This window comes from Diplodia seriata (genome assembly GCF_021436955.1).
Source record: "Diplodia seriata strain FDS-637 chromosome Unknown scaffold_3, whole genome shotgun sequence".
Lineage (NCBI taxonomy): Eukaryota > Fungi > Ascomycota > Dothideomycetes > Botryosphaeriales > Botryosphaeriaceae > Diplodia > Diplodia seriata.
In genome coordinates this window covers 3,428,888-3,444,099 of record NW_027117310.1, presented here as the reverse complement: position 1 = coordinate 3,444,099, position 15,212 = coordinate 3,428,888, and the positions used below count along the sequence as shown (strand labels likewise).

Sequence of the window (15,212 nt, the reverse complement as noted above, 5' to 3'; positions counted from 1 at the left end):
GAGCAACTGGGAACGTTATCAGCGACTCCAGTCGCGCCGGGACGCCAATGTCGAGAAGACCCCCAGTTCCACAGCTGGGAAGGAAGATGCGTCCATTTTTCAGGACTCTGGCCTGGGAACCTCAGTTCCTGCGACTTCTAAGGCCGGTAACTCTCGGGGGTCAACCAATTACGCAGAGACAGTCGTATCTTCAAGAGCAGAAAAGAGTCACAGGCGGCTTCCGCAGCTTCCGCAAATAGGCAGAAGAGGAGAGGCTTTCAGATGCGAAGTCTGCTACAGTACAGTGCGCATCAGCCGAACCGTCGATTGGAAGTAAGCGGAATCAATGTCGAAAACCCCATTTCCTCCAGCTGATTTGTTTCAGCAAGCATATCTTCACCGACGTCCTTGCGTACACCTGCATTTACGACGACTGCCCGTCTGGTAGATGTTTCTTTGAAGACGCCAAAGCTATGCAAGCGCATCTCGGCCATCAGCATGGATTTGCACCTGCTTGGCACAGCCAGATCTGCCCGCTGTGTCAAGAAGAAACGGGCGATGGACCCCGGACAATCTCCCTTCACTTTGCCAGGCATATGGAAGAGATTGCGCTTGTAATTGCACCACAGGATGTTGATTCGGATGCTGAGTCCGACACAGAGTCGAGTGCAGAGTCGAACCAAGGCCAGAACGCATTTCAGCAGCCATTCCCTCCCCAACCGCAACATCAAATGCAAGATTCAGCGCTGCCTATGACTCAGAACCCGTCATCCATGGGGATGGAGAGCCCTGGTCTTCAGCCTCAAGCTCAGGAACAACCCATGCAGCAGCAGATGCAAAGAGAGCCCCAGCAACTCACTGTTGAGGAGCAGCAGAGGCTCGAGGCTATAACAAAAACATTACGGCAGAGGGTCACACCGCAAGAGGAGGCAAGGATCCGGGCTCAGATTGCGCAGTTGGCTCCCGAAAGGCGGCAAATGCTGGAATCGCGAAATATCGACCCGGTCATGCTCCACTGTCGAAACCGCGCACAATTGATTGTGGCTTCTCATTCTCAAGCCCAAGCAATCCAGAATATCACACCCGATCCTGCTCAGCCGATAGGGCAGCCATCCCAAACTCCACAAGCCCAGACCGCCGCTTCGGACTTCAGCGTGCTCGATGATTTCGCGCCACAGTTGAATGGCAGCTGGTCCAAGCCCGATGCTGACTCTTTCGATCCTCGACGCTACTCCAACGACCCTCCTATCATAGGCCCTCCCATCCTGGGCCCCGCCGCACCACCGCCCGACCAACATAAAGCCAACACTGCCATTACGATGAATGACAACATCGGTATCCCTAATCCTGCCTCTTCCAATGGTTTTCCTTCTCCCGAGCAGCCGCGCGCCGCAAGCCTCCCCCATCCCTATGTCGCACGGCCAGCTCGAAGTGATCCACCGCGTGATGGCGAGGAGCTCTTCTGCTGTGGCAGGTCATACAGCTCTAAGTATATTTTCGCCCGGCATCGGCGCGAAAGCAGGACGTGCCCGTACGGTGCTGGCGGCCGCGAGTTCCGCTGCTACCTGTGCGCCACGAGACCGTTCGGACGACGAGCTACGCTTAAGTCTCACATCCAGGAGGTGCATAGGATGTCGAAGGACGAGGTGAAAAATCAGGTAGACACATGGTATCCACGGTACGGTCACGAAAACGATTACCCTGTGGGATTGGAGCCGACAAGAGGCGCGTGGTGATGTCGGCTGCTTCGGTTCCTTATACTTTCTCTCCAATTCGAAGTTCATAAAAATCCGCAAAGCTTTGTACAACTTGTTGATATGGTAGCGTCTCATTCCGCACCGACATAGAATCATTGACCTACTCAACAAGCATTCACGCCTGGGCTACACGTCGGCAACGGCACATAACTCTGCGTATGCGTTGCCTCCGCCGTCCCATTCGTCCCATAGCCCCCACCCACCCTCACCGCGCCATCACTAACGCTCAACCCCTCCAACGTCCTCCTGAAAAACTCCAGACTGGCCTCCGGCTGATAATACGGAATCTCATGGCCGCTCTCATAGATCCTCGCAAAGCTGAAATTCCCATGCTGCCTCACGACCCCATACTCGGTCCCACCCACGACCAACGGCGCATACCCCGCGCCCCTAAACGCCTCTTTGGCCGGAAACTCCAACGCCAACGACACGGCCTCGCCTCCCATCCAATTGCACGTGAAATCCGCATCGCCGTAAAACAGCGCGACGCGCACGCCCCTCTCCAGCAACGCCTCCAGCTCCCCCTTGAACGATGGATACGCGTAGTCGCCGTAGTCGCCGAAGCCCATGGACACGGCGTCGGACGAGGTCGACGTGTAGTTGAGGCTCACGCCCAGCGCGCGCTGCGTGTCGGCGAGGTTGAGGAAGTCGACGAAGTAGTCGGGCGGCGTGGGGTCGTCGTGCGGGTGGCGGATGTCGTAGGTGCCGCGGCCCGAGAGGGAGGTGTAGATGTTGCGGATCAGGCCGCGGCAGATGTTGGACGCGGTGGCGCAGGTGACCTTGCCGTGGAAGGTCGAGCGGTCGGCGGCCGCGCACGCCGAGAGGTAGTCGGAGCAGCCGTTGGGCATGTGGTACACGGATTCCATGAAGGTGTAGACGGAGTCGTTGACCTGTTGTGGTGGTTTAGTGCGGTTCGAGGGGAAAAGGGGGGCTCTTTTGCGTACGGCTTTGATCCCGTAGGTGTTGTTGTTGGCGAAGATGTAGAAGTACGGGCTTTGGATCTGGGCGTCGATCATGCCGTTGATGATGCCGAGGGTGCCCATGTTCATCTGCGTGCCGTTTTCGGTGCCGTTGCCGATGGCGAGGTTGTGCTCGTAGAAATAGTCGTAGAACGCTGGTCCGTAATGGCCGCCGTACTTGAGCCAGGGTCAGGTTTTGAGCATGGAAAAGCAGGAACATGGATAGAACTGACCGATTCAGTCCAAAGATGGAAGTCCACGTCTTTGTTGGAAAGTGCGGGATCCAGCTGTGGCAAGTTCGCCATGAAGGCTTGCAAAATATGCCATGTACCTTCGGCGGCGATGTCGGAAGTTGGATATGCATATGGATCCACGATTGAGTACCTTCCATCAGGCTCCGTACAATTGCTCCACTCTTCCGAAGTTTCGTTGAAGCATCCTTCCCCAGTAGTCGCGTAAGAGAAGCCAACACCGATAGGCTGAGAGAGATAAAGCATGTTGGAGACTTCATTCCAGGAATAAGGGTTGTGGTCGGCCACCAAATCCGCGGAGATATTGCAAGGGCCGTTCTCCTGAAAGAGTCCAATCATAGAATCACTCCCGGGCCCGCCTGTTGGAATCAGAAGATGGCTTGTTCCTCTCGTACAGGTGAAACTCACCGTTGAGCCACAATGTGAATGGTGCATCGTGAGGATCTTGCCGCTTCTCAAAGAACCAAAAGTACATGTTTGTCGTCTTGTTCAAAGAGATGTATCCGGAGTAGGACTTCACCCCCGGCGTAGTCTCGCAGATCATGGGCTCCTTGTAGCGTATCTCCGCTCCTTGAGGTGAACGAATTATTTTGAGATCGGTGGCATTTTCTGGGAGGCCTCTTTCTTCAAATGGTGGATAAATTGCCTGCGCTGACCGAAGACAGGCAGCTTGTAGCGTCGCTAGCACGCTGATGAGCTTCCACCGTGGCATGGTGATTGATTGACGCGAAGGGTATGAAGCAAGCAGCTGGCGAAGACGATCGTTAGGTTCAAGACTCAGTACAGCTCCAGGGCCCTTGGAAATGGTTCCAAGAGTCGAAGGCTGATGGCGCATTTAAGCTATGAACGGTGCGGAGTCAATAAACGTCAGCAAGCATCCGCCTTCCACCTTGGGACTGGAGCTTGACGAGCCATGCAAAGATCCAGGATCACGCCAACGACGCCATCCCTTCGTGTACCCACGCTCACCGCCTCCGGAGTTTGGGTTTGGCGCGGCAGATTCGCGCAAGTCGATTGGCGAAGTCACACGCTCCGATGTGGGAGAGGCGAGCGTTCTGCCTGATTCCACCCCAAATCCGGCATAGTCCGACGGAGATAAGAAATTGCACATGAAAACTGCAGTACACAAAGGGATGCCGCATTGCCTTTTCCTTGCTTATCGATGCGATCGGCGGGGCCAAGGGTGGGCGAGTGTTGCTCTGCCCCGCAGCGGACGGGGCACACGAATGACGCAAGCGAATCAGGGTAGACGTTACTTTCGTATCTCTTGAAAAACTGGCAATTTCGAATCATAACGCACCATTGATATGCCCGTTTACTTCCCCGTCATCATCATCCGTTTCTCTTCCGTCCCCATACAGAATCTCACAAACACCACCGACCGGCACATCCAACACCGCGTCGGTACTTTCGCCCCAGATAGTCTTCCAATCCACAATCGTCCCGGACTCCACCGCATATCCAGCACCACCACCCTTCCCTTCCTTCATTGACCCATCCCTGCTATGCCTTCCACTCGCCTTCCTCGCCGGCACCTTCTCCATCTTCACTCCCTTCCCCTTCCTCACCACTCTCCCTCTCGAATCCAGCGTCGCGATCTGCGCCGCATCATCAACGATATTCTCGCTGCTCCCCATCGGCAGCGTCAAATACCCCAGATTATAGCTTGCCAGCGCCACGTAAATGTAAATGACCAGCGCGACCAGCCACGCGGGCACGGCCAGCGCCCACCAGCGGTTGGGGTAGTAGTAGATGCCGAGCTGGTGCAGGAACGGGCGGGGCAGGTACGCCCACAGCAGGTACATGAGGAAGGCGAAGCTGGACGCGAGGTAGATGAAGAAGCCGTAGTACTCGTACGTCGGCACCTTGGGGCTGGCGCGGGGGACCAGCGTCGCGGCCGCGAACGCCGTCGCCATGCTGTTGTTGCTGCCGCTGCCCGCGCTGCCGCCCGTCGGCGTGCCCGCGGCGCTCACGCCCGACGCGCTCATGCCCGACGTCGCGCTCGGCGCGCGCTTGATGCTCGCGCCGCCGCCGACGCCGCCCGTTGCCGCCGTTGTGATGATGGCGCTCGTGGTGCGCCGCACCCCGCCGCTGGACGTGGCGCCCTCGACGTCGGACGAGTCGGGCGTCGTGGGCCGCGAGGTTTGCGCCGAGAAGGACGAGGGCCGCAGCAGCGACGTCAGCGACGGGCTGGGCGGCAGCGGCGTCGGCGGGCGGTTGTAGAAGGGCGGGAACAGGGCCGACGACGTGTGCGGCAGCGCCGAGTGCGAGCGCGATGCGTGCGAGTAGAGCGGGCGGCGCGGCTGCTCGTTGCCGTCGGTGCTGGTGCTGCGCCCGCCGCCGCCGCCGCCCAGGTTGGCGTCGTCGCCGTCGAAGTCGTCGAGGTCGAAGTCATCGTCCGAGGCGCTGCTGGTGCCCGAGGCGTCGTCGAATGTGAACAGGTCTTGGTTATCTTCTACCGAGGCGGCTTCGGACGGCGACGTGTTCGTGTCGGTCGGGGAGAGAGGATTGCTGGGCGCATCGGTTTTGGCACTTGGAGGATTGGGCGCGGGCGGCAGGTCGGAATTGAGCGAACTGAGCGTCGGGAGGTTGGGAGTTGATTTCGAATGGAAGCCTGTAGGGAGGCCAGTGCCTCTGCTCTGCGGAGGCATGGTTGTTGGAGTAGCTTGAACTGGGTAGGTGGGAACTTGATGGGCGGGTGCAATGATGTCGTCCAAGCTGATCTGCGCGCATGTGAAAGCGCGCAACCGTGTTTCGCGTCCTCCTTGCCGAACCCCTTACGCATACTCAGGAAAATCGTCACGTAGATTGCACCGAAACATGATCACTCGGCAACTGTAATAGAAATGCTCAAAACTCCCAAAACTTTGATAAAACCAAAACAGTAATGTGGCTGATTCGGAATATTCAGTACGCCCATGATGCGGGGATTACATCTCTTAACGCCTATGCAAACCCATTATCATTACTAAGTCCACATGTGCTCGCTCAACTGCAGCAAATAATCGTTCGTGCCCGACTTGGCCTTCATTGCCACATCGCGTCGCTCGCTCGCCGAATCCTCGCTGTAATACAGCTCTACGAGTGCCTTGAGTTCGTCGTGAGTGAAGGGGCACCTGTTTTCTTTAGCCTCCTTAGCCACCGCCACGATCGATTCTGGTCCTGTGGTGAACATGCTGTAGAACTGAGTTGCTTTGCTCAGCACTGCTCCTGCCTCGATATTCTTTAGGTTTTGCTGCAGGACAAGGATGTTGAGCTGCATGCGCCCGTGACCGTTCTCGTTCATACGCCCTATTCTGGTGCAACACTTGACGAGAAGAGTGTCGGCGAGAGATCCCAGGCCATGGGTAATGTACCTATCGAATTATCAGCGAGGCTTGCATAGGTGTGGGGGATTTTCGAGACTTACTCGTGTTGCTGTGCCATAAGCTGGCCGCTAATCTCCTCGTCGATTTCACTGAGTTCTGTGTTCAATTTGAGGACATCTGCATCCGGCTCATTGAACAGCTGGTCAAGCCGGTATGAACCCTGGAAGAGCTGGTTGACGTGATACATGACATGGCATCTGACCTCCAGGTGCAGCGTCTGCAGGATGATACCGGCAAGCTCGTGGTAGGAGTTGACCACGCCATCAAATGCCCTATCTGAGTCAGCTTGCAATTGTTTGGAGGCAGTAAAGCGATACATACACAGCAGTCTCCTGGTTGAGGGGCAAGAACACGGGGTTGCCGTCGCCACGTGGTTCCGCCGAGCCCACATTAGTCCAGCGCCGCCTGTGTTGTTGTCTTCCTCCATCAGGTCGCGATGAGTCAGTGGCACGATCGCTGATATGACGAAGGCTCTGCACTTTGCTCGCCAGCCATTTCATGCTGGTGTAAAGCAAACACAAGGCCGCGACGCTCTTGCGGTCGTTGATCAAGTCTGCTTCCTTCAAAGATTGATAGTTCGACGTTGATATCACAAGCTCCATCGCCTCGTTGAGGACATCTTCCCGGTTCGTATCATCTGCTTGCAGGAGAGCTGCAAGTTTCTTCGCAACTTCTTGATTATCTCTCAAAGCAGCTGAAGCTTTCAACTGCTTCGCCTGTGCTCGCGTCACAAGCGTTTTGTACCAGCCGTAACACTTGTCATAGTACGTCACCATTTGAGTGATGATGAGCTGGCTGAAAGCTTGGTCATGAGGAAGGTTATCAAGCATCTTGCAGAATGCAGTGATGAGGGAGAAGAATTTCGTGGTGCCCTAGAAGACCGTTAGAATGTGTGGTATGTCCTTCCGTCTACTACACATATCCAGGTAACCACTGACCTTGAAGATGGGTTTCTTGGAATGCAGCTGCCATTGCGCATCTTCCTGGAAAGTGTCGGCTTCCATGAACGTCGCGGCGCACAGATCCATGAGAGTCTCGTCTAGTTGCGGGTGGAAGACGTTGACGAGGAAATCGTCCAAGAATGATGTGAGGGTGCTTGTAACCACTTCGGACCCTGGAGGCACAACTTCCTTCAATCGGGTGAGGAAGCCTAGCGAAGGGGGAAGCAATATTCCCATGTTGAAAACGCTGGGCTCCACGAGGAGCTTGTGGCCGGTGGCACTGCCATCTTGTCCCTGGTTGTTGGAATTCGTTGTTGCCCCGCTGATACGTTTTGAATCAGACACAAGTCCAGGAACAGAAGATTTGAGTATGTGCTCCAAATCGTTCCTTTCCGATGCAAAGTCCGTCGACGTGATATCCATATCAGAGAGTTTGAACATTTTCTGGCATGATGTTAGTAGACAAAGGCGACCGAGCATGACGCTGAGCTGACCTTGTTCTTGTCTCTCGCCGTCCTTAAGAAAGGACTATCATTAGTCGCACCACTCTGGCCACTTCGGAAGGCCAGTTCGCCATCTGTGGACAAGTAATCATGGAGCAAGGAACGCATCTGCATCTCGATTAGTATCTCGGTCGCCATACCGAATCTTCCACGGGCTTACCTCGCTCTGGTACAGCTTCCACAGCTCTCTGAAAGTACTGGTCAGCATTCCAACGTCCCGCAAACCATCTCTCTTCGAAATGCCAGCGACGACATCGTGAACGACACGGTGGCTCTCTGCGATGGCCTCAAATCTGGCATAAAGCGTCCAAAGAAGGTCGTTGAGGAGCGTGGCACGCGTCTCATCACTCTCATAAGACCTACTAGTCTTTGCGCCACGATTGCTAGCATACCCGCGGACCAGACTTGGATGCCTCTGGGCGACTTCGGTGTTGGACCTTTCAACCACCCTGAAGAGCTCCACAGGCAGACGCTGAACGACCGACTCGATTGCGATGTCCAAGCGGCTCATCTTGTTGAGCGCCTCCAGAATGACTTGAATGTAATGGAACGTGTCGGCCTCTGGATTGCGCGATGCGTCATCTACCAAAGCTTCCGAGGTGTCCAGACCGTCCAAAAACTGGTAGAGAGCTTTGCGGCCAGAGTCGATTCCAGCTATTGTGCCATCGGCTCCTGTTTTGGGTTGATTTTGCGCGTGGACCTTCCAGCGATCCTCACAGTAGGGAGATTTAAGGTAGAGGTGGTTGTGGAGTTCTTCGATGAGGACGTCCGACATGGAGTGTTCCTGGTTGCTCAAGTAGACGCGGAGGTCGCCCAAAGCTCCGATGTTCTCCATCTCCGACTTCCTTATCAATCTTAAAGCATCCTGCAGGACGTCTACCGCAGGAAGGAACCTCTTCTCGGATATCCGGATTTCCAGCCTCTCCGGAACATGTTGGAGCAGCTCTATGGATCCCAGAATTTGAAGCATCTCATCGTAGCTCTGTGATGCGGCGGAGAAAGCCCTCAACTCCGGCTTTGCTGTCGATAGGTTGTCCTTTGCGGACACCAGGGATTCCTTTAATGACCGCACACGTTGCTGAGACTGTTGCAGGCTGTTCTGAATCTTGTGGAAGGTACCGATAGAGCTGTTGAAGCCCTGATGATGCTCGTTGACAATGGCTTTCAGTGCAGTTTGAAGCTCGGCGCTTGTGCCCATGAACTCATCCTGCCGGCTGGCGAGGCCAAGGGAGCTGGAGTCGAGCAATTTGAGAGCAACTTGGACCGGGGTGCAGTTCTCGTCGGTCATGAATGTCCATTCTTTCTGTATGCGATCCAACACATCTACAAAGCCGCTCGTCAGCACCGTCGAATAACGCATGCAATGCCCGCCGTGGCTGGCCAATCGTGCAAATCCCAACCCTCCACGTGTGTGCTTTCCCAGGTGTCATGCACGGCCACTGACCTTCAATCTGCTTGCCCGCATTTCCCCCGCGCGCATAGTCCGGCCTGCTTCTGCTTCGAGGGCCGTTGAACTCTCCGCTTCTCCTAACTTCTCGTCTCCGCTCGATGCTCGTTGGGCGCGCAACGCGGGGGCGTTCTTGGTAGTCGGCCGAGTCGTCGACGAAGCCGCCGTACCCTCCAGGGCGACGCTCGCCACGGCTCCTGTCCGAGCCATAGCTACGCACGCTGCTGTAGTCGTCGCCGTCGGGCTGGCCGTAGCGGGCGCCGGAGTAGCCGTTCGCGTAGCCGTTGGCCCCTGGGCGCGGGTTGCGGGGCAGCGATGACATGGTGGGCGGGGCTTAGCGGTGGGTGGAGGACGGTCGCGGGATGCAGTCGAGGTGGCAGCTCATGCTGCTGCCTGCTCTTTGTCCAGGCTGAAGGTCGGAAGCATGGTGCTCTGGAGCGCGGGCGGGCTATGTTTCGCGCTTGCCCGCGGGCGCCCGAGCTTCGCTACCCAAGCGGGCGTGGCCCCGTCGGTAAATGATCGGCCGGGCCCCAAGTTCGCGCGCTTGACGACCAGCTGGCAATCTGGCCTCAGCCTGGAGAGCGCACAAAACGCCCGTGTCGCGCTTCCCGACCACCATCCTCCTCCGCGTTCCCATCACCAGGTCTCTCCCCGCGGCGCTTCCTTGCCGTTGTTTCTTCGCTCCTTAGCTCTTTCTTTCTAATCTTCGCTCCCCTCCGGGAAACCGTCAAGATGAGCGGCTGTGAGTTACCTCCGTCTGCGCGTGGCACCCACCCCCGCCGCGCTGGCCATTGACTCGAATGTGCGCGTGCTGACCGATGTTTCTCAATGCGCAGTACGGTTCCTCGATCTCATCAAGCCTTTCGTGCCTCTGCTTCCAGAGTATGTGTTATATTGCGCTCGCGCCGAAGGGAGCTGTGGGCTGACAATAATGCCAGGGTTGCGGCGCCGGAGACCAAGACTCCCTTCAACCAGCGGTTGATGTGGACGGGTGTGACCCTCCTGATCTTCCTGGTCATGTCGCAGATGCCGCTGTACGGCATTGTGTCTTCCGACACCTCGGATCCGCTGTACTGGCTGCGTATGATGCTGGCCTCCAATCGCGGAACCCTCATGGAACTGGGTATTACGCCCATCATCTCCTCCGGCATGGTTTTCCAGCTCCTTGCTGGCACCCACCTCATTGACGTCAACCTCGACCTCAAGACCGACCGCGAGCTCTACCAGACCGCCCAGAAACTCCTTGCCATCATTCTCAGCTTCGGCCAGGCCTGCGTCTACGTCCTGACTGGTCTCTACGGCCAGCCCTCCGACCTGGGTGCTGGTGTGTGTGTTTTGCTCGTTGTTCAGCTCGTCGTTGCTGGTCTGATTGTCATTCTGCTCGATGAGCTCCTCCAGAAGGGCTACGGTCTGGGCAGTGGTATCTCGCTCTTCATTGCGACCAACATTTGCGAGTCTATCATCTGGAAGGCTTTCTCTCCTACCACTATCAACACTGGCCGTGGCCCTGAGTTCGAGGGCGCTGTCATTGCGCTCTTCCACCTGCTCATCACCTGGCCCAACAAGCAGCTCGCTCTGCGCGAGGCTTTCTACCGCCAGAACCTGCCCAACATCATGAACCTCATGGCCACTGTCCTCGTTTTCGCCGCGGTCATCTACCTCCAGGGCTTCCGCGTTGAGATCCCGGTCAAGTCTTCCCGCCAGAGGGGCATGCGCGGATCTTACCCCGTCCGCCTGTTCTACACCTCCAACATGGTAAGATTCGACTGAAATGCGCAATTGCGGCGAACACGACGTCTCTAACATTTCTTCTGTAGCCCATCATGCTCCAGTCCGCTCTGAGCTCGAACGTCTTCCTCATTTCGCAGATGCTGTACTCCCGCTTCAGCGACAACCTCCTCGTCCGTCTTGTCGGTGTCTGGGAGCCGCGCGAGGGATCCGCCCAGCTCTACGCTGCCTCGGGTATTGCGTACTACATGTCGCCCCCGCTGAACTTCACCGAGGCACTCCTTGACCCGGTAGGTATTCCCGATTAGGCGCTTGTCCTACAAGTCTAATTTCTTCGCCGACAGATCCACACCGTCGTTTACATCACCTACATGCTCATTGCCTGCGCCGTCTTCTCGAAGACCTGGATTGAGGTTTCTGGCTCTTCTCCCAGGGATGTTGCCAAGCAGCTCAAGGAGCAGGGTCTCGTTATGGCTGGTCACCGTGAGCAGTCCATGTACAAGGAGCTCAAGCGTGTCATCCCCACGGCTGCCGCTTTCGGTGGTGCTTGCATTGGCGCTCTCTCGGTTGCCAGCGACCTCCTCGGCGCTCTCGGCTCCGGCACCGGTATTCTGCTCGCTGTCACGTAAGTTTCCCATGGATCTGACGTCATCACAAATACTGACAGTGATGCAGCATCATCTACAGCTACTTCGAGATCGCTGCCAAGGAAGGCGATACCGCCGGCCTCAAGGGCATGGTGCTCGGCTAAGCACCTAATCAACACAACAACATTGGAGGGGGACGGACTTCTTTACGGGCGTACTTCGCCTGACCTTTTGTACTTTATCACAAAATTATCATGAATCCTTGAGCTTGGTGGAGAGTCCAAAAGCATTGGAAGCGCGGTTTGTAGGTAGCATTTGCTTGCCAAAATTAAGCAGCACCGAGCGATGGCTTGGTCAAATGTACATTTGAAGACCAAACGAGAGCAAACAGCGGCTGAAATAAACAAGCCACCGGACTGGGTGATCTGCGGAGATGAGGCGTTTATTGGAGGAGTGATACGATTGATCGACCATTGCGCCTCCTTGTCCAGACACTTGCGAAACCCCACTGCCGCCATGGTGAACAGAGACGAAGCATACTGCGGGGAAGCCGTAAGCGCTCGTCTCAAGCAGCTGCTAAGCCGAGCTCCGTGCAGATGCGGGCATGGGCCCTTGTTGGGTGCCTGAGGTCCCACCGTGGGGTTTCGCTCTCCTACCTCCCGTGCATCTGCGCAGCTTGCGATGTGATTGCACGACGCTAAACGTATCGACTACTGCGCAACTTCCCAGCGCGTGCCTCAGGGTCGCCTATCAGTATACCATTTCCGGGCTATACGCTGGGAATGGTTCGCTAGGGGAAAGCTAGCGGACCCTGACGAACAACGCCAGTCAGAGCCACATGGAAGGCGGGGCCGAGTAGAGTTTTCCGGAAAAGAGCAGCACGGTAAGGGGCTTCTTCAAGAACGTGCAACATGTTGGACAGGAGGCGAATCCGGCAAGGCAGACAGACAACGTGCAGAGAGCCAAGGCCGGGGGGTCCGGGCGCAATTGAGGTGGAGGGGCGCAGCATGCGCGACAGGGATGGTGGAGCTGGAGCAGTGACGCCAATCCCCGAGGATTCAGGCCTTCGACTCGGGCCAGAGCTTTTGCTCTTGGCGGATTCAACAGACACCGTTAAAGAGCGAGACAGCTCCGTCGCGCCTCGACCAGCGTCTCCAACCTCCCCGATCCCGCCCTCAATTCCCTTGCCTCGCATTCCTCGTCGCCATGGCCGACCAACCCGCCCCGGAGCCGCCCCAGTATGGCCGCATCCCAAGCCTCAAGAACTTTCTGCCGCTCTCCGAGGACGCCGTCATGTCGACGCGTGGACAGCACCTGCCCGCGCTGCTGCAGCAGTCCTTGAGCTCGCGCAGCCAACGCCCGCCCAGCGTCCGCAGTGAGGACCTCTACACCGACGCCAGGGGGAGCCTTCCGCCGACCCCCAGCTACCCCGACGAGCGGAGATCGAGCGTTGGGGGCGCGTCGATACTTCTGACGCCGCAGATGCGCAGCCAGCGCCTGATCGGAAACAGCAACCCGAGATACAGATGGTAGGAGAATATCGCGCCGCGTGTTGTGTTGGGTCCGTCGCTGACTTCGTGGGCAGGGAGCAGTACTGGAAGTCGGACGAGGAGTTGAAGAAGTACCCGAAGAAGATGTACGTGCAGCTTTCCGCGAGCCCCGGCGGATGGGCAGCCTATTTATTGCTCTTGCACACGATCATATGACATGGTGCCACCATTCGACAGCGCGCTGACTCGTTTGCGACAGCCGCCAATACTACGAGCGCAACAACGAGTTGATACAGCAGTACGCCTTTATCGATCGCCTGCTCGACTCGTCGCTCCCCCACAACCTGATCCAGGAGTACAATACGGTGAACATCCCTGACACAATCTCCGAGGAGTCCGGCACCGCGCCCCACTCCCCTTACCTGGCAGGCCAGCAATCGTCCGAGGACAGCACCAACTCATCAGCGATTGAAGCCTTTGGCCAGCGCAAGGTCAAACGCACACCCAAGAACTTGTACAAGGTACCCGATGAGGAGACATCCCCGCTGCTCAGCGGACAACAAAACGGCTATGGCGGGATCAGCGCCGACGTGGAAGCAAACGAGCCACGGATGCCTATCTACGAGCCGGAGGAAGAGACGGGCAGCCAGCACAGGATCGTGGCGATTGCCATCTACGTGAATCTGGTCGCCAACACTGTGTTGCTGGCCATGAAGATCGTCGTGACGATCCTGACCTCGTCGCTGTCCGTGCTTGCCAGCTTGGTCGACGCTGCGCTGGACTTTTTGAGTACGGCCATCGTGTGGGTGACGACCCGACTCATCTCCCGCGAAGACCGTTACTCGTACCCCATTGGCCGGAGCAAGCTGGAGCCCGTGGGCGTGTTGATTTTCTCCGTCATCATGATCACCGCTTTCTTCCAGGTGCTGCTGGAGGGCTTCCAGAGATTCATGGGCAATGACCAGAGCATCGTCCGGCTGACCACGTCGGCTCTGGTCATCATGGCAGCCACGGTGGTGGTCAAGGGTCTCTGCTGGTTCTGGTGCCGCATGATCAAGAATTCGAGCGTGCAGGCCCTTGCACAGGATGCCATTACCGATGTTGTTTTCAACTTTTTCAGTATCATCTTCCCTCTTGGTAAGTCCCCGCATGGGTTTAATTATTTTGCGGGCACGCAGGCTAACGTCGGTGTAGTGGGCTACTACGCGCAGGTGTGGTGGATGGATCCGTTGGGAGGCGTGTTGCTCTCTCTTTGGGTGATTATCAACTGGTCGGAAACGTCGGCAAACCACATCAAGAACCTGACGGGGCGCGCGGCGTCGGCCGACGAGCGCAACATCCTGCTCTACCTGTCGATGCGTTTCGCCAAGACGATCAAGCAGATCCAGGGCCTGCAGGCGTACCACTCGGGCGACAAGTTGATCGTCGAGGCCGACATCGTGGTCGACGAGAACATCAACATCCGAGATGCGCACGATCTGGGCGAGAGCTTGCAGTACGTGCTCGAGAGCGTGCCGTCGGTGGACCGCGCGTTCGTGCACCTGGACTACGCTTCGTGGAACCTGCCCACGCACATGCAGCAGCAAGACTGAGCGGGGGGTCGTGGCATCGACGAAGCCTTGTACAGGATGGATAAAGGTGGGGAAAATGCAGCATTGATTGCTTCGCTGTCTCTTTAGCTTGGGTTGGTGTTGTCCGGTTGCATCGGGATGTCGGCGTTATTCGGAGAGGGGATCAACAGCGAGATACCTGCCTGATCTAGACTCATCAACTGATCTGCTTTCCCGATTGGGAGAGCACGCTCCTGCCATCTACTACAAAGACACCATCGTTCCTTCTCCGTGAGCAAAACCCCCTTCGCTTTCGCATTCGAAAGTTTTTTTTCTCAGCCGTGCCCACGAGAAAGGAGGAGGCAAAAATTTTAATTACCCTGATGGCGTGATCTGCGGCAGACACACATGCCGCGAGCAGGAGACAGCCACGACGCACCACACTTACGCTTTCCGCCATACACCTCGTTGCACAGCCTCATCCCGGACAGAAACCCCCTGCTTCTGTTTCGCATTTCTCCAACAGCAGTAACAACACCTGTACCCCGCAGTCAAGTCACGCGAGCAGCCGTCCAAGTGGCTTATCATTCTCCCCTTCGAGCAATTGGTCCGCTGCCGTTGGGCCAATTATCTACTTCCTTGCTCTTCACAA

General features: G+C 56.8%; 5 protein-coding genes across 5 annotated transcripts; 2 read left to right on the top strand and 3 right to left on the bottom strand.

The window, feature by feature from the left end:
* Nucleotides 1-1,851: 1,851 nt before the first annotated feature.
* SLS55_003740 (uncharacterized protein) lies at nt 1,852-3,490 on the bottom strand (the record flags this gene model as incomplete). Its single annotated transcript, XM_066775208.1, has 4 exons — nt 1,852-1,857; nt 1,961-2,872; nt 2,929-3,305; nt 3,355-3,490. 4 exons carry the CDS (start codon nt 3,488-3,490, stop codon nt 1,852-1,854), a joined length of 1,431 nt encoding a protein of 476 aa, XP_066635327.1.
* A 745-nt stretch (nt 3,491-4,235) lies between these two features.
* On the bottom strand, nt 4,236-5,597 carry SLS55_003739 (uncharacterized protein; the record flags this gene model as incomplete). The annotated part of the gene is made up of 1 exon (XM_066775207.1): nt 4,236-5,597. The coding sequence occupies one exon, from the start codon at nt 5,595-5,597 to the stop codon at nt 4,236-4,238; it is 1,362 nt and encodes a 453-aa protein (XP_066635326.1).
* Nucleotides 5,598-5,914: 317 nt separating this feature from the next.
* On the bottom strand, nt 5,915-9,527 carry SEC8 (exocyst subunit; the record flags this gene model as incomplete). The annotated part of the gene is made up of 7 exons (XM_066775206.1): nt 5,915-6,302; nt 6,356-6,586; nt 6,636-7,186; nt 7,253-7,699; nt 7,750-7,866; nt 7,919-9,081; nt 9,203-9,527. The coding sequence occupies 7 exons, from the start codon at nt 9,525-9,527 to the stop codon at nt 5,915-5,917; spliced, it is 3,222 nt and encodes a 1,073-aa protein (XP_066635325.1).
* Nucleotides 9,528-9,937: 410 nt separating this feature from the next.
* SEC61 (translocon subunit) lies at nt 9,938-11,684 on the top strand (the record flags this gene model as incomplete). The annotated part of the gene is made up of 6 exons (XM_066775205.1): nt 9,938-9,947; nt 10,042-10,087; nt 10,144-10,960; nt 11,023-11,223; nt 11,278-11,558; nt 11,609-11,684. 6 exons carry the CDS (start codon nt 9,938-9,940, stop codon nt 11,682-11,684), a joined length of 1,431 nt encoding a protein of 476 aa, XP_066635324.1.
* A 1,042-nt stretch (nt 11,685-12,726) lies between these two features.
* SLS55_003736 (uncharacterized protein) lies at nt 12,727-14,602 on the top strand (the record flags this gene model as incomplete). The annotated part of the gene is made up of 4 exons (XM_066775204.1): nt 12,727-13,049; nt 13,106-13,156; nt 13,270-14,147; nt 14,205-14,602. 4 exons carry the CDS (start codon nt 12,727-12,729, stop codon nt 14,600-14,602), a joined length of 1,650 nt encoding a protein of 549 aa, XP_066635323.1.
* Between the last annotated feature and the right edge of the window lie 610 nt (nt 14,603-15,212).